The sequence below is a fragment of the Bubalus kerabau genome, chromosome X (genome assembly GCF_029407905.1).
Source record: "Bubalus kerabau isolate K-KA32 ecotype Philippines breed swamp buffalo chromosome X, PCC_UOA_SB_1v2, whole genome shotgun sequence".
NCBI classification, from domain to species: domain Eukaryota; kingdom Metazoa; phylum Chordata; class Mammalia; order Artiodactyla; family Bovidae; genus Bubalus; species Bubalus kerabau.
The window spans coordinates 18,503,772-18,521,913 of NC_073647.1; the positions used below are offsets into that span (position 1 = coordinate 18,503,772).

The 18,142-nt window shown below is 41.0% G+C and overlaps 1 protein-coding gene and 1 long non-coding RNA gene across 17 annotated transcripts in view; one reads left to right on the plus strand and one right to left on the minus strand.

Moving 5' to 3' along the window:
• LOC129639139 (uncharacterized) overlaps positions 1-18,142 on the plus strand; it is a 36,734-nt gene that overhangs the window by 12,461 nt on the left and 6,131 nt on the right. Inside the window, exon 2 of the long non-coding RNA XR_008708217.1 lies at positions 17,226-17,350. This is a non-coding gene — a long non-coding RNA (uncharacterized LOC129639139). The remainder of the gene's footprint in view (positions 1-17,225; positions 17,351-18,142) is intronic.
• ENOX2 (ecto-NOX disulfide-thiol exchanger 2) overlaps positions 399-18,142 on the minus strand; it is a 295,795-nt gene continuing 278,051 nt past the window's right edge. For 14 of the 16 annotated variants that reach the window (XM_055564072.1, XM_055564071.1, XM_055564065.1 and 11 more), the window contains 5 exons: positions 16,213-16,394; positions 13,783-13,890; positions 9,596-9,704; positions 6,854-6,939; positions 399-4,109 (listed from right to left, as the gene is read on the minus strand). In XM_055564072.1, the coding sequence (XP_055420047.1) occupies positions 3,978-4,109; positions 6,854-6,939; positions 9,596-9,704; positions 13,783-13,890; positions 16,213-16,394 (617 nt within the window). In that variant the 3' untranslated portion in view covers positions 399-3,977. Of the gene's footprint in view, positions 4,110-6,853; positions 6,940-9,595; positions 9,705-13,782; positions 13,891-15,490; positions 15,697-16,212; positions 16,395-18,142 lie in introns of those variants that run through there. The other 2 variants (XM_055564062.1, XR_008708214.1) reach the window with 2 other exon arrangements.

Below are 18,142 nucleotides of genomic sequence, written 5' to 3' on the forward strand. Positions count from 1 at the left end.
GGTCAATAGAAAGTTTTGTGTTTTCATTTAGACAGACCAAGATTCAAATCTCATCTCTGCCTTTTAGGAACTTTTCATCTCAGAGTCTCAGTTGAGACAGTGAAGCGCTATCTACATGTCACAGTTTTACCAAGGATGAAGGATTTAAGCTCAGTGTGTTAAAGCCTACCTTTCTAGCTCCCTGAGGGCAAGGGCCAGCCATGCTCCTTTTGCATACCGCAGTGTCTGGCAGAGTGCTCGGGACTGAGTCCATGTTCTGAACGTGTTTAAACAGCTGAGTTTCCTTTCTCAAGGCTCAGTAACGTGATGTAGCTCCACAATTCTAGGTGTGAATCCAAAAACATTTTGAGAGCAAGGTCATGACTCGCAATTACTTTTGACTGAACCATAATCATAAAATCATAAATCTATTGGGAACACACTCTGGGCTAGGCACTGGCTGAGCATTCATGGACACTATCCTATTGAATCTTTACCACATCTCTCTAGGGAGGTACTGTTTCTCCTTAATTTTAAAAATGGACACTTCCATCGTGTCCATGTAACTGGCCTGAAGACACACAGTGACTTTACACAGCATAACAGATGCTCAGTAGATGGTAGTAGTTGTGGTGAAAAGTGAATCTGGGTCTTTTTGATAGACTGTCCCAGACACCTAAGAATCCCCAGGGCTCACCCAGTCCTACCAGGTGAGTCAAAAGGTCTTGCACATCTATGCTGTCTTTTCAAGTAACACAGTTTATTCTGCATTATATGAAAATCATACATTTGGGGGAACAATTAAATATGAAACACTGTATAACTTGAATATAGATACGTGTCCAATTTTCTCTGAAAACTAACTCTTCCATTTGCACGAGAGTCATTTAATAAGCCGCTTGGTAATATTAAAAAAAAACAGAACTGGAAATGTCACAGGACTAGGAAGAGAGATGAAACAGCCATTTGCAAAATAAAAGAATGCTTCTATTCGTTTTTATCTGGAAAAATCTAACTCCTGTATCTCCTCAAAATAACAAAACAGTAAAATTTCAAAATTCAGGAGGAACAACAGAACAATAAATAGCACTGGGCAGTTGTAAGGAAAAAAGTAGCTTCTTTAATAGATTTCTATGATGAATGAAAAAGATTGTGAGAGATGGTATGTGCTGCAATTTGATTACATACTATAATACAAACATACTATATTTTTACATGTTTTAACAACTCTGGACTGCTGCATTAAGATTCTCCAAAAAACGGAACCAATCAGATGTATATATACATATATATGTATGTGTATACACATATGTTGGAGAAGGAAATGGCAACCCACTCCAGTGTTCTTGCCTGGAGAATCCCAGGGACGGTAGAGCCTGGTGGGCTGCCGTCTCTGGGGTCGCACAGAGTCGGACACGATTGAAGCGACTTAGCAGCAGCAGCAGTGACTATATATGGAGAAGGCAATGGCACCCCACTCCAGTACTCTTGCCTGGAAAATTCCATGGATAGAGGAGCCTGGTGGGCTGCAATCCATGGGGTCGCTAAGAGTCAGACACGACTTCACTTTCACTTTTCATTTTCATGCATTGGAGAAGGAAATGGCAACCCACTCCAGTGTTCTTGCTTGGAGAATCCCAGGGATGGGGGAGCCTGGTGGGCTAAGTCTATGGGGTCGCACAGAGTCGGACACGACTGAAGCGACTTAGCAGCAGCAGCAGCATACACATATGTATATGTGTGTGTGTATATATATATTTATATATATATATGTATATATATTAAATAGGAATTGGCTGATGTGATTGTGGGTGTTGGCAAGTTTGATATTTTGTAGGACTGGCTGATGGTCTAGAAATTCTGGCTGCTGTTAATGCTGCAGTTTTGAGTCCAAAGAAATCTGGAGACACAATTCTTTTCTCCTTGGAGGTTTTCAGTCTTTCACAACTCATTGGATGAGGCCCACTCACATTATGGAGGGTAAGATATGTTACTCAAAGTCTACTGGTTTAAATGTTAATCACATCTCAGAAATACCTTAACAGCAACATCTAGACTGGTGTTGGACTAAGCAACTGGGCACTACAGCATAGCAAACTTGAGACACAAAATTCACCATTGCAAGAAGTATATTCAAGCAGGTTGGGAGCAGTACACCTGGACTAAATTGGCAGGAATAATAGGAAAAGAGCATTTATACTACAAGTGGATCAAGGGAAAGAGAACAAGCGGCCTGGTTGTTGCTTTAAATGCATTTTATTTAACTTATTTAAGTAAGAAATAATTGATAAGTGGCAAATTTCCCCTGATTTCATAGATGTTATTAAAACAAGGCATTCCAGGACCCCTGAGACTGATGAATCAAAGCTTTCTGTAGTGTTGATGACAGAGATGCTTCAGTGAGGAAGCTAGTGTAAAAATAACCTTCGCTTCCTGCTGGTGCCACAGCTGGGTACTTAGGGGAAAGCCAGCTTTCAGCATGAATGGGCTGCTGTGGAATCCTATTTCTAGCTGTCAAAGCAGAAGGTTTAGCATCTTCTTCCAATATTCTGGTAACTCAAAGGAGGAAATCGAGATGATTTACTAAAGGATTACTTAGAGAGCAAAAAATTCAAAACAGGACACCAAACTGAGGTATAAAAAGGAATATTTATCTTTTAAAAATACAACTTTGAACACTACTGACATCTGATTTACAAAGTATTTTCCTGAAATACTCTTCATTGGCTCTGCTTACTTAGTACATTCTCTTCTTTTCAATCAAGACTCAAGGGAGGGCATGCTGATGTTATTATAAGCACCACCAGCACCACAGAAGAAAAGGCCACCTCTGCTTCAGGATGTAAGCCCCCAGTCCTCATCTTTTCCCTTTCTTTCCCATCAAGCAGGACTTCTGACTGGTCCACGCACAACTGGACTTGTCCTCAGCACTCAGCACTCCAGGTGGAGCTGACCTATCTGCACGAAGCTTCACACACCCTAGCTCATTATTTATTCGTTCTCAAGAATTCTCTATTAATACTCCTATCAACCGTTTGCAAACACTCAGCATGAAGTAAACATAGTATTTACAGCTGTACATGGTTTGCAATTCAACACACAGACAGCAAAAGAAAAGGGACCACCAGACTTTGTCAGAAGGCCGGAGGGGAAAGCATATTAAACTCCTTCTGCCAATGTGTGTGCATGTGTGTGTGTGTTTGTGTGAAGGCGAGCACACAGGTGTATTTTAATACATAGAAAACATGCCCTCCTTTAAAAGCAAACTATTTACAAGGTGATTCTGAATACCACATACACATGCCAGTTATACTGGACACTTGCTTTCCATGAATACATTGTTTTAAATTTTGAAATAAACCTGTTATCTGATACATTAGAGAAAATAACTCTGAAACATTTGTCAACTTTTGGTTCACAGTAATTTTGCAAAAAGCCACAAACCATGCTTTGTCTTTTAAAAGGTGAACCTGGTCAAGCACCTTCTAGAAGACACTGATGCGCTATTCACTCACTGGCCTACTGGGGATTGGAAAGACAATGTCAGTTATGGAGTCGCTAGTGCTCCTGTCATTCCTCTCACCAGTAGCAACATTAATGGAAAGAGAAGTTCTGAAACACAAATCACATACAAATCATCAAAACATTTCAGTTAACAGTGTTTAAAAAATACCAAAGTCTACAACAGTAGTACAGACACTGAAAACACCCTAAATACGCATTAGCCTCAGGCCTTTTGAATAATAATAAAAAAAGACAACCAATTGACAGAAAGAGAGGAAGTCACAGCACTTGAGGTTTAAGTCGACTTCTTTATAGGGCCTGTAGCTCGAAGTGCTGTTCCAGGATCCTTATTTTAACTCAAAAGATATTCCAGGAATGAACTGACAAATTTAAAGCAATTTCCACTTGAAAAGCATTGAAAATACAAATCACTTTCTAAAAGCTTGTCCAACACATACGTATTTTCAGGATCCCAGGTTGTTAAGCAAAGGGATTCAGGTCAGTTTCAAGCCCTCAAAGCCACAGAATTTCCATCTCTTCTCCAGACTGGCTCCCACTCCAGTCATTTCCTGCTTGAAGGTGTGCTGGAGTCGGCTCATGAGACATTCCACATCACTGGTACAGATCTGTGGGAGAGAGAGGACATCTCCATTCAAAACCAGCCCCACCTTCCTAATCTAGCTTTCCCCCTAGTATGGCTTTAGAAAGCTGATGTGCACATGTGTGTGCTGGGCGTGGGGTTGACCTTCCCCTCCCTGTGCATGTGTGGTTGGTTGAACGGATTCCAGATGGAAGCCTTCTTCTGCTATGATCACCTGAGTCCACTGAGCTTTCTTTTTGTTTCTGTATTTCATAACTGCTTTGTTTAGGTATAATTTACATACAGTAAATTCACCTACTTTATATGTACATATTGATGAATCTTAGTAAAGTTATACAATTATGCAACTGTCACCACAATTCAGTTTTAGAACATTCCACCGAAGTCCCTTTGTGTCCCTTTGTGTTCCTTTGTGTCCTTACTCCCCGACCCAGACTCAGGTTTTTCACTGTGGTTTTACATTCTGGGGGGAAATTTCATACATGTGCAATCGTACAATCTATAGTCTTTTGTGACTAGTTTCTTTCACTTAGAAGGATGTTTTTGAGATTGATCGCCACCGAGCTTTCTCTGGGAAAGAGCTGGTGTCAGTCATGTGGAGAGCCTTGAGTCTGCAGCCAGCTGAATGATGGCTTATCAGTGCTGGTGATGTTATGTTCAGGTCCACTGAAGCTGCAAACCCTTTAGGGAAGGGAGGGAGGCAGAAATGGCTGCCACCAAAGCAGAAGTCTTCACACACGTCTTAGTTTTCAAAGGAAAAGTGACAGGAATAAATAGCTCTGTGTTCCTACTTCTCTCTCTCTCTCTCACACACACACACATACCAATACAAAAACAAATCTGTGGACCCTTAGGGCTTGCTTCACGTGGTCATCTTTATGTTAGTAGCAACTTTCCTAACTGTGAACTTGGGCACTAGGACCTGACTGAAGAGCACGAGGGGATCTGTAAAGAAAACCCAAGTTGCTGCCACCCTGAACATTCCTAAAGCTGGTAGGAGGGACCTCCAGATTCCATTGGTACCATTGGAGACTCGCTTTGGGAGGCCCTGGCACTACCCTGGCAGGAAGCTGCTCAGGAGGAACTGGCACTAGACTGGGAGTCAGGTCATGCTTTGTCCCCAGTGCTAGTGGTGGGCTGTATCCAGTCAAGTGAAAGAAGCACACTGCAGAGTATAATGTAGAGTTGAATCCTCTCTGCAAAAAACATAAATCTATACTGTTTATAGAAATATACATACAATATAGGTACAGCTGCTGCTGCTAAGTCACTTCAGTCGTGTCTGACTCTGTGTGACCCCATAGACGACAGCCCACCAGGCTCCCCCATCCCCGGGACTCTCCAGGCAAGAACACTGGAGTGGGTTGCCATTTCCTTCTCCAATGCATGAAAGTGAAAAGTCAAAGTGAAGTCGCTCAGCCGTGTCTGACTCTTAGCGACCTCATGGACTGCAGCCTACCAGGCTCCTCTGCCCATGGGATTTTCCAGGCAAGAGTACTGGAGTGGAGTGCCATAGGTACAGCAGATGTATACAAAAGAGTTTGAATAAGATATGCCAAACCACCAATGATGGTTATCCTTGAGAGGTGGCATTGCGGGGAACTGTCCATTTGCCTTTACTCTAGTTCTATATTGCTTACATTTAAAAGATAATATGTTTGCATTATTTTTGCAGTTAAAAAAGATTGTTTTTATTGACACAGAGTTCAATTTCAAATTACTTCAACAGATCCCTTGTTCCTGGTGCTCACATTCCATCCCTCCTTTCACTGTCAAATGGGCCAGTCACTTAATTGCAGAATAGCATCTCTTCCCAGAGATAAATGACCGGGGAGCGCTAGCCAGAACTAAAACAAATGCCACGAGGAGGATGAATCACCTTCTGGATTTCCATATGGGCCAGTGCCTCTGTTAAGAGGACATATTCTTGAATGGCTTAACACTTTGGACAGCTGACTATCAGGAATCTGTATTCCAATGGCACTTATTAAAAGGCCCAGAACCTGTCAAATAGTGAGTACAATCCATGAGCAGCTTTAACTGAATTCTGCTTCTGAAAAAAAATCTATCAGGACTTTATTTATTCTGAGGAGTCACATGTCCCCTCCTGCCTATATGAAGCATGCATCCTTGACTTTCTAGGTAACTGGCACTTACCCTTGCTCCCGAGGTTTTGTGAGTTCCCTACAGGTGGCATCCAGGGAAGAAACTGGTCCATGAGATCAGCTGTGAGCAAACATTCAGTCTGTATTACAGACTCATTGTTCCAACTTCTTGTGTCCCTGCCTGGATTGTGTCATTTTAGATAACAGCAGTGGTGATATCAACAGTCTGGGAGGTGGTTGGAGTAAGACTTCCAATTGAAAATTTACATTTGCTAATGTATAAAGGCCCAGGGCAGAAGTTTGATTGGTGAGAAATAATGCTTAATTAGCATCTGATATGTAAATTAAGAGAAAGGAAGAAAATTCTTCTAAGATGTATCTTGGAAGTAGGGTGGCCAATTCATTCAGATTGGCCCAGGACTTCCCCAGTATCAGCACTGGGAGTCCCAAGTCCCAGGAAACCCCTCAGCCCCAGGCAAACAGGGACAGATGGCCGCCCTACTTGCAAGAGAGAAACTTGATGCTGAATCACAGTGAGAGAATAGGTAAAGAAATTTTCCTTACAGTGATTACTAGTGACTTTTTTGTGCTTGAGAAGAGTGAGGCCACCTGTTCACAAAGAACCCTACATCGCATTGCATGCCCATCTCAGGACCCCACATACCTTATTATCAAGACGGTGCAAGTAGGAGCAGATATATTCAATGCTTGCTCCAAATGGGTGGACATGAAGGAATGTGGAGATAATTCCTATAAACACAATAGCATGGAGGTTACACTTGAGCGTTGTATTCACTGAGATGCCATATGATAGTGTCTAGCAAGAGTCAGCTCATATGTACACCATATTACATATCAGGTACTCTTCTAAGTTTACATATATATATACACACACAGACATACACTCATTACACACACACACACTCATTTAATCTTCACAACAACCCTGTGAGGTAGGTATTACCATTCCCCTTTCACAGATGAGGAGACATTGAGGCACAGAATGCCTAAGTAACGCCCTAAGTCACACAGCTGGTAAGTGGCAGGTATTTGAACCCAAACAGTTGCTCTCAACCACTCTGTGGACTGCCTCTCACTACCCTATACCACCTGGAGAAAAACTGGCATTTGAGGAGTCACTCCCATCATTCCTGATGGCTAAACGCCATTTGAGTTCTACATTTTACAATGAATTTAAAATTTTACAATGAATTTCGATTGTGCTGGGTTTTTTGCAGTTCTTCTGCACTGTCTTACATTGGATTTTAGCCTCTTATGCATTTAATCATGTCTTGCTGTTGTGGCAAAAGTACAAATCATGTACTTTGCCTGATTAAACTTGTGCTTCTCACAAGAGAATCTGTTGATTGTATTTGGGTTTTATTCTGTGAGTAGCTCTGTAAAGAAAAGACAAACATTTCATTCACTCAGGTGATGACTAGCATTCTGTTTGTCCTCAGAGCTCTGAATCTCTTCCAGTATCAGAATTCTTATAGCAATTTATAGCCTCCAAGAATGTGCATGACTGCTACTCAGCATAACTCTGGGGTGATTGGCAGCTACATAGATTGCCTTGATTATTTTGGCCATCAGGTTAATTGTGCTAATACTACTTTCTCTGGCAACAGGTAGAATATAAATTGTTCAAAAGTCTACTATTTTTTTCTTTTTTTTTAAAAAAAATTCATCTCTTTTCATAAAATCTTAGGTATATCACATGGATTCAGAATTAAGCTTACTGAAAACTGGCAAGAAATAAAAGCTAACTTTGGGTTGGTTTATAAAACTACAACTTGTCTATCCCTTTAAGCAATTGACAAAGCATATTACAAATTTAAATGGTAGGTTGAAGTGCAAATAAGTTCTTTGCAAAAATCCTCCAAATATTAGATGGCAAGTGGGTGGGTTGGAGGATCCAGGAAGAATTGATGGTAGGATTCGAAACTCTACTCAGAATGGATAGTATTGCTTATATCAATACTTTCCTCTTAAATGACTTGGTAAATTGAATTTCCAAACACTGACTCAAGCTGAGAAACTTAAATTCTGAAGAATACAGTCCATGCTCAAAGGAATTCTAGATGCTATGACCAAGAAAGGCTGTCAAACGCCAAGAAATAACTCCAGAGGTTTCAAAACATGAAGTAGTTTTTGTGGGTTCACACCCAAATAGCCAATTTTAAAAAAATAGATCTTCCTTTCGGTCAGCTCAAGACTTCTTTCTTTAAAAATACAAAGCAAAACATGAAACACTTATCTTAAGAATCTTTGTTTCTAGAACTATCCATTTTCAGAGGCTTCCTCCTACCCATGGCTCTCCTCTGACAGGTCTCCCTGTTGCCATGCCAATTTGTTAAAGAACTTTGAGTTGGAAAACAGAAATAAGTTGTCACTCTTCTTGAAGACTTACTGGCAGATCCCCTGTGCATCTTTATTATCATATCAAAGTGTTAGATCTGAATATAATATCCATTACCGAAGGAGGCAGATATAGCTTCAAAATATGCAGAAGCTAATTAGTGTGGAGAACTTTCAAGACTGGGGTGGGACTACTGTGCGGCTCAGATTCCTAGAAGGCAGCTGGGATTATCTGCTGAGGTCCAATATCAGCCCTTTTAAAATGACTGAATATTTTCAGACCTCCATCTGCCACTGTTTTCCAAACAGAATGTAAAGTCAACAAGCATTTGTGAATAGTGCCATTAAGTGCAAAATGGTTCTCATTCATTGAGGGCTTGCTATGGGCTGGACACTGTGTTAAGTGATTTAGATGAATTGTTGTATTTGATGCCTACAGCTGCTTTGAGATAGCTAATATTATTCCCATTTTGAAGATGGAGGAACTGAAGCTCAATGATGGAAATGGAGGGGTCAAGACAGGAAGCCAGTTCTGTCTGATTCCTTAACCACTTATGCTATCTTGCCTCTGTCAGTCAATTTCTATGTAGTGAGAGCAATTCTAGCATTTATCTCATCGGAGCCTATCAGTGTTCAAACACCCCACAGATAGCCTCCTGGGTTGCCTGCCAGGAACCTGGGAAGATTTAAGAGGCTCATCTGGGGAAGCTCTCTGACAAACAATGTCTGCACTGCCCCTTGAGAGGGAGTGAGAGGGCTCACCTAACTTTTAAAAATCTACCATGTGTTTCTCTAGCAGACCCCCTCTTAGCATAGTCTTTATACTGACACACTTGATGTGGCAGTGGCCACCAGGAGCTTGGAGGGCTGGGAGATGCTGTTACCATTTTGACTGAAATCTGTACTTGTCCTTATCCTGTCGTCTTCAGGACTCTGGGTTCTTGCACTGGCATGCCTCATGAACGCTTGGCATGTGACCACTCATCCTAGGTTACTTCTTTCCCCTACTCCACTGCACTTTATACATTGAATGTGTTCACTTCCTTACCCACTAGCAGGGCTTCACGTTCAGATTTGACAGGACAGCTGTTCAGAGTCTTCTCCAGAGGGTAATCACTATCTTGGCTTGACGCACACAGTCTAGAGGCACAGCTTTCCTGTGGGAATAATATATCTCCTAGGTCAGTGCACCTTATATGGTAACAGTGCATGCGTGCATGCTAAGTCACTTCAGTTGTGTCCAACTCTTTGCAACCCTATGGACTGTAGCCTGCCAGGCTCCTCTGTCCATGGGATTCTCCAGGCAAGAATACTGGAGTGGGTTGCCATCTCCTCCTCCAGGGGATCTTCCCAACCCAGGGATCGAACCCATATCTCCTGCATCTCCTGCATTGGCATGCAGATTCTTTACCACTGAGCCACTTGGGAGGCCCTCCAATTATATTGTTGTTGTGCTCAGTTGCATCCGACTCTGTGAGACCCCCATGGACTATAGCCTCACAGGCTCCTCTGTCCATGGGCTTCTCCAGGCAAAAGAATACTGGAGTGGGTTGCCATTTCCTACTCCAGGGGACCTTCCCAACCCAGGGATCGAACCCAGGTCTCCTGCATTGACAGGTGGATTCTTTACCACTGAGCCACCAGGGAAGTCCCATATGGTAACTTGGTTCCAATTATATAACAGGGAACTTCTTAACAGCACCTCAAAAGCAACACTGTGCAATTTTGATTATTGAATGGAAGAGAAAATAGCGTAAACTATAAAAGCATCACTGATAATCCAAAGCTTGTTTATAAGGCTTCAAAACACACACACAAATTTAGACATACATCTTCACTAGTTTTTTTCCCTTCTGCCTTCATCATTCTTGACTTGGGAACCAGACCAAGTCTGGTAATCTTGGGAACCCTACCCAGCATTAATTGTCTGTGAGATGCCAGGAACTGGCAGGTAAGTTTTATCTCCATTCTACAGGTGAGGAAAGTGAGGCTCAGATAAATTAGGTAACTTGCCTAAGATAGCATTGCTAGAAAATGATAGAGCCAGGATTTCATCCCAGGCCACCCAATGTGAAAAGGACCATTCTTTTTTATTTTAGGTTCCACACTCTGCTAAAGGTCAGTCCCATATTTGAATGGAGAATCTACAACATAGCTGATCCACTCATGGGTAATCAACTGTTGGCTCTTGAACTGAAAATTAGAGCCTTTATTTATTGACTATCAGCTCTCTTTCTCTCTCTCTTCTCTCTGATAAGGGCATCATCAGTTAGGATTTTATGACTTTAAAGCAAGAAATGACTGCTGCCAAAACTATCAGTAATCAGTGGCCTTCCTTGTTGAAAGTTTTCTCTTTCTGAGCACAGTGGATTTATTTCACAAGAGGGCTCGGGTGAAATCCATGACCAACAAGCAAACTGAAAAAGGCCTCCAGACCTCTCTTGGATCTTTCTTTCTCTCTTTGGGTACTGAGAACATCTTTTCTGTATTATGACTGTGAAGGAAGAGTCTTCAGAAGAAGGAATGAAAGAAATCCCTGCTTCAGTATCACTGCTATTGTAAAAGAGAGCGCCGGGGAAATGGCCCACAAGGGGAGCAGATCATGGTTGACTCAAATGTTTTGTCACTTCTTTCCTTCCACAAGCTCTCAGCAGGGACAGGCTTCCTTCTTTTTTTCCTTTAAAGATGCCTTCAAAGCTTCCAGGATGCTGTCCCTGAATGAAACTAATGGTCTTTGCTGCAAGACATGTTGTTCTGTGGATTTACAGGCTTCCAGGCTGTAGTCAGAAGGGAAATCTTTCTTGATGACCTACTCAATCTTTGGCCTTTAGAATCCAATCCGGTCAGTAACCATCATGCCAAGTTTGATTTAAACTGCTGGCTCACTTCTAAGCCACAGGCTGTACATCTGCTTCTAACCCCCTTAAAACATTACATGATCCAGTAAGACATTTCTTAAGTGTGAGAGTTTAACAGATTGGGGTTGATTTAAGATATGAAGACATTCTGAGAAGTTTTAGATATCTTGAATCAAAATACAGCCTGACTGAAACCTGACTTCAATTTTATTACAGCTGGCATTTGAAAAATTAGAAGGTATATTGAAGGGCTGCTTATCACCTTGCATTTTACTAGCAGATTCAAAGAGCTAGTTCTTTCTGCAGGAAGACAGACATAAGTCACATTGTTATATTGCAAAACACTGACGATAACTCACACTGCGGTTTACTGTCAAGAAACACAAACAAAAAGAAAAAAGATCCCTCCTCACCAAAACTTATTGCTTTCCTTTCAACCTGAAATTATTTTTCCAGTCTAATGTGATGGTACTTTGCTTTCTAACCTAATTGTGTCAGTTTGAAATATGTGGTCACAAATCAGCTTCCCAGAGAAGATCAGTTTATAATGAACTCTCATGACTTTCTCTGAAGGAAGCCTCCCTTAAAATAACAGGACAAAAACATATTCTGACTCACATGTTTCTCATTATCAGTTGCATCTCTCCTTCTGTCCTCTTTAGCTGCCACTCCATGCCACTCCATGGTGGCTCAGAGGTTAAAGCATCTACCTGCAATGTGGGAGACCCAGGTTTGATCCCTGGGTCAGGAAGATCCCCTGGAGAAGGAAATGGCAACCCACTCCAGTATTCTCGCCTGGAGAATCCCATGGACGGAGGAGCCTGGCGGACTACAGTCCACAGGGTCGCAAAGAGTCGGACACGACTGAGCGACTTCACTTTCTTTCATGGTATATGCAGTTTCAAAACGGGAAACATTTAGACTTAGTTCTAAAACTGCAAGATTCTTCTGTACCATTTGACCCTTCGCTTCTTTAAATGAAATACTTTACAAAACAGAGGGCTGATTACACTTGACGTCCTCAAGTCAATTAGTGATGTCAATCCTGAAGAGTGATTTTAAGCTTAATGTCATTAGTGTAACCCCCTGTTTATCTATAGCCTTCTGGCTACACAACACATTCCATTTTATGCAAGAAGTGAAACAGAGCTAAGAAGAAGCTCTGGGACATTTTAGAAGCTCTGCTTGTATGAGGCAAGTCCTGCTAAATAGAGCAGCTTTGGCACTTTTCAATTAAATGCTTGATAAATGAATTTGTCTGGAATTATGCTGGTCTCTTTAATAGCACCCAGAAAACTGGAAAGTGAGTTGGTTTTATGAAGTGGAAGAATTAAAAGCATATTGCAAATGGCCTCTGGAAAACACTTTCCATCATTTGTTTCAACTACACCAAGGTTGCCAGTTCTTAATGGCACTCTAGGGGAGTCAGTAGGCTCACAAACACACCCAGGGCCTGTATGCATTGCATCTTTCTGAGCTGAGCACAGAAGAGAAAGGGCACAAGCTCTTGTGGAACTGCAGAACTGTGGAATTGATTCCTGGTTCTTGCTCTAAGCTTCTAATCTTCTCTTCCTTCTGAGACATTAAAGTCAGGCAGCTCTGGTCAATGGGCCTTTCTTTTCAGAGAATAACTTCACTTGGTTCAGGCATAAAGGAGGTTAGAGAGGTGTGACATGGAGACGCCACCAGTTGACTTTAAACACCTTAAATAGACTGGACACCCGATGCATGGTTGCGATACATTAATTCATCCAGAAATTTAGTAGACTTTCTCTGAGGTCCTCGTTGGTGGTTCTTATGGCTGCAGATTCTCATTAGGCAGAATCCCATTTTGTCTTCCCTGTTACTACTATCTAGCTTTAGCATAATGTGTCTCCTTGTTTGCTTTCCAAGTACCCCCCCAACCCCGCTCCACTTTTGGTTTTGGCCATTTCAACCTACAGCAGCTAATTATTATACTAGATGGAGTGTCTGCAAAGAAATGTCAATGTTCAATGTTCTAGTTGTACTTGAGTTTCTTCATTTAATGAAATGCTTAATTAAAAGTATTTTGTGTCACACAGACTTTGACTGAAGGAAGCAGTGATGAGGTATATATTCTGATCATTTCCAAGAAGGAAGACTGAGGAATATTATGGATGGACAGACATTTTATTCATTGAAAAGTACACTTTCCTGAACCTTCAGAATTGCCAAGGACTCATATCTAAATGCTGAGCTCTTGATTCAAGAATTAGCCTGGATAGGAGACTTTTAATCTCCATTCAACCAAAGATTTCACATTTGACACCTTTTGGTAGGAACTTCCAGGGCATTTTCATTGTCACTGAAAAGCAGGAAAGGAACAAGGGAAAAGGAACACTTAGGATTCATGTACCTTTTCTTTGAGATTTTCCAGCATTTTTTCCACCTGTAACTTGTCATCTTTGATTTTTTCCAGTTCAGCTTCTTTCCTTTTGTATTCCTCTTGGACTTTCAGTAGATGCTACAAGAAAGACCAAAGATAATCAAGTCCTAAGAAGCCACACTTCACTCAAAAACCCTGGCTGAAGTTAGATATTAGGCAGGCCTGCCTCAATTTCCCCCAGCACACACACTCATTTCTCCATGCAAAGATACTAAAGGGAAAATCAAGACACTTTTCACTTGAAATTATTTTATCTGGCTCTTATAAGTCTTTTGGATTTGTTCATATTTTAGAAACACTCTGAGAAACTAATTGGTCTAATCACTTAATTTTCCTATTCCAGCCAGATGTAAGGGTGTTGTTGTTCAGTTGTTAAGTCATGTCCGACTCTGTGACCCCATGGACGGTAGCCTGCCAGGCTCCTCTGTCCATATTTCCCAGGCAAGAATACTGGAGTGGTTTGCCATTTCCTTCTCCTGGGGATTTTCCCGACTGAGGGACTAAACCTGGGTCTCCTGCATTGGCATGGGGATTCTTTATCCCTGAGCCACCAAGGAAGTGATGTAAGTGTAGGGTGCAATTAATACTATGTGGACAATATCTTGATTTTGGCATAGAACTGAGCTTAATGTTGTAAAGCATTCTTGCAAATAGCCATTTTCCTAGCCAAGCTCAATTTCTGTGAGGAAAGTAGTAAAGAATCCAATTTCACAAATGTTAGTTCCCTTATCAGTAGGCAAGGAACTGGATTCATCATTAATGATTATTACAAATTCTATGTATTTAGTATCTAACATGTGCCAAGTATTACGCAAAGGGTTTCACATGCATGATCTCATTTAAGCCTCACAATAATCCTATGATATATAAGCCTGAAGATTAGAGAGGTTTAGTGGTTTGCCTAAGGCTAATCAGATAGTCAGTGCCAGAGCTGGAATTTCAGTTCAGGGTGAGTCAATCCCACAGCCAGTGTTCCTAACCAACATATTAGACTATACATCTATTGGGGATAAGATGGCAGAAATTTTACCATGGTTTACATGGCTACTTTCCAATAAAAGGTAATCAAAATAAGTAGAATTAATTTTTCAGGAGGTAGAGACTTAATTGTCTCACTGAGGTTTTTGAAGTGATGGGATGAAAACAAAAAAGTTCATTAGTTTTCAACTGAACCACTCCATTCTTAGGTGGACTGGTTTCAAAATCAAGGAAAGAGGGGAAAACCACGACAGGAAAATGTTTTGCTTTTCACAGGCTTGCAAAAGACCATTGAGAAGGATAAAAGACACAGTACAATGTACATTGTCAAAATTCTTTGATGTCTAGCTGAGGAGATGTATTTTTTTGGTGGGAAGATCTCTGATGTAACTTACATGTTCTAATTAAACTCCATGGTGACAATAAAAGGAAGGTACCCATTACTTCACACATTTTGTTAATAGGAAAGGTGAAATATTAATGTGATCTTGCTTGTCACATAGGAAGACAACGATAGCAGAAGTAATAGGAACATGGGGCTCTTAGTGCCAGAAGAGACTCCATGTTCACAATTTGTGACTTCTAACCATCAATAAGTTTCACCCTAGATAATTCCGAGGCACACAACTAAAAAATTATTGCACAATTTAAGCTGTAAGGAAAATGGCTGGTAGTCTGGCAATACAGAAGAGGATAGTACCCTTACTGAGAAGTAGTACTCCTTTGCTATAATGGGAACAGATGCTGTATCTTTAAATAGTAGGCTTGTTGGGGTGATAACCACGTGAAACTTCTAGGCATCTATTACACAGTGTTGTTTTTGAATGCAATTACAGTTGGATGCACTTATTTACTTTACTTTTTACACTTGAGATAATGTGCAGGTAAACTCATTCACACAAACGACTGTGAAAACAAAACAAAAGCAAATTGGTATTATGTACCCAAAAGCACTGATACTTAAAAGCCCATAACATCCCTCCTTCCACCCAAATCAAGGGTAGGATTCTGGTCATTTCTTCTAAAAGACTGTATTATTTAGCATTGTATCAACTAGACACTTATTCACCAGCACTTTTGCTTATCTAAGTAATTAAGGTTCTTCATAATGACCTTGAGACTCTGTTCAAATCCTAAAGTGTATTTGGTAGCATAAAGAAAAGATTAGGCTATTGCTCAGTGTAGTTTTATTGCTAAGTATGTTTTACTGAATGCACAATCTTTGGAAACTGGTGATCCATTGTTTTCCCTGTATTTACCAAAGATTTCATGAACTACAATATGTAATCCCTTCCTCAGCCATGCCAGAAAACAGAATATCAAGAAGAGGTTTACTATCCTATTTGCTTCTGGGGGCCCTTTTACAGGTGAGGAGCTGATTACTAGCCTTCCAAAAAGCTCAGAAAACCAAAATGCCTTTACCTGTTGCATTCCTTGCAGGGCTTGCTGCAGGAGTTTCAGCTGCTGTTCCTTGTTTGGGTCATCTTCTCTGTGGGCTTTGCCTTGTTCTTGCTTGAGCAGTTCCACCTCATTCCGGTAGGCATCTAGCTGCCAACGGAGGCTGTCATTTTCTTCTTTCAGAGCTTCTGCCTGTGATACTAAAGCTAAACAATCAATATAAAGTAGTAAAAACCATATATCCAGGTTCTGTTGTGGTTCACCTTAGCCCCATGAAGACTTGACGTTTTAAACTGACATGTATGAAAAGTCTCTCAATGAGAAACTCTAGGTCTGAGTTGGCTATGGTAGCAAGAGATGGACACAAAATCACAAAGACTCATTTTTGTAAATGAACACAGAATTCCAACACACAAAAGTCCCCATCATGTTTCAATTCCTCTCTCTAAACATCACTACAATATTTCTAGGTAACATCAGTTACTTTTACTTGAAATGCAGCAAACGGTGAGTCTGTAATAATAAAATACAAGGCTAATTGTCTTGCACTGATGACTGTCCACTCAATAATTTTGCTTACAGTTGTTTTAAAAATGCAGCTTTTTAATGAAGCTTCCTCTGGTCCTATAGAGAAAAATGAAATGAAGTTGCTCAGTAACATCCGACTCTTTACTACCCCATGGACTGTAGCCTACCAGGCTCCATCCATGGGATTTTCCAGGCAAGAACACTGGAGTGGGTTGCCATTTCCTATAGAGGAAAGGTAAATGTAAAACTTAAGACACAAGACTTCCTGGGGAATTCCCTGGTTTTCCAATGGTTAGGACTCTGTGCTTTCATTGCTGAGGGCCCAGATTTGATCCCTTGTTAAGGAACTGAGATCCTACAAGCCATGTGGCGAGGCATTAAAAAAAAAAAAAGACTTCCAGTTTATGGTCTAGCATGTAAGGAGCTTAGAAGTCACTATTCCATCCTAACAACAAGTAAAAAGCTGAACTAACTGGAAAAAAATCAACAACTCTTCTTTGATACAACAGAGAAATGAAGCAACAATGCAAACTCATACACCTCCAATTGGAGAGACAACAGAGGAATACAGAGGATCACAACTTACCAGACCAGAAAGCCATCAGCAGATATCACCACAGGAAACAGTGACAAGGTAGGAAAACCTAAACTATACTTGTCAATTTGCTGGAGGCTCAGTGTAGACAAGTCTGAGAGTTAAAAAGTCCAGGGAGACCCAGTCATAGCTTGGTTCCTACGCTTTTGTGAGTCTTATGTACAGAAGCTCCACCTGGTCCTCAGAGTGAACACTGGAGAAAAATTCCTATGTAGTTCCAGCAGGGGAGGGGAGAAAGAAACCCTTTTGAAATATGCCAGAGCTTCATGTTCTTCTGTAAAAGAATTGCCTTCAGGAGAAATTATTTCACCAGACCCTAACCTACTGGAGTAGTACTAGAGCCTAACCAACCCGGGGAACCAGCCAGCTCCAGCCCCCTCCAGCCATTCTGTCCCACCTAAGTGGGGAAAAAAAACTGAGGACCACTTATGAAGTTCAGAGGTACAGACTCACTAAAAGACTGAGACCTAATCATAGGACTATAAAATGATTCTCTTCCCACCACATCTTACCACCATACCAAAAAAGTCCTATTTAACAGAGCTCCTTTCACCTAGTACATCATGTCCAGATTTCAGCAAAATTTACAAAGCATACTAAAAAGTAAAAAACATAGTTTGCAGAAACTGAGCAAGGATCAGAACCAGTCAGATATGGAAGAAATGTTGGAGTTATCAGACTAGGGATTTAAAATAACTATTACTTGTAATTTCCTGATGGTCTAGTGGTTAGGACTCCATGCTTTCAATGAATTCTCTCAACTGAGTCTGTGAGGGCCCAGCTTCAATCCCTAGTTGGAGAACTAAGATCCTACAAGCCACAAGGTATGGC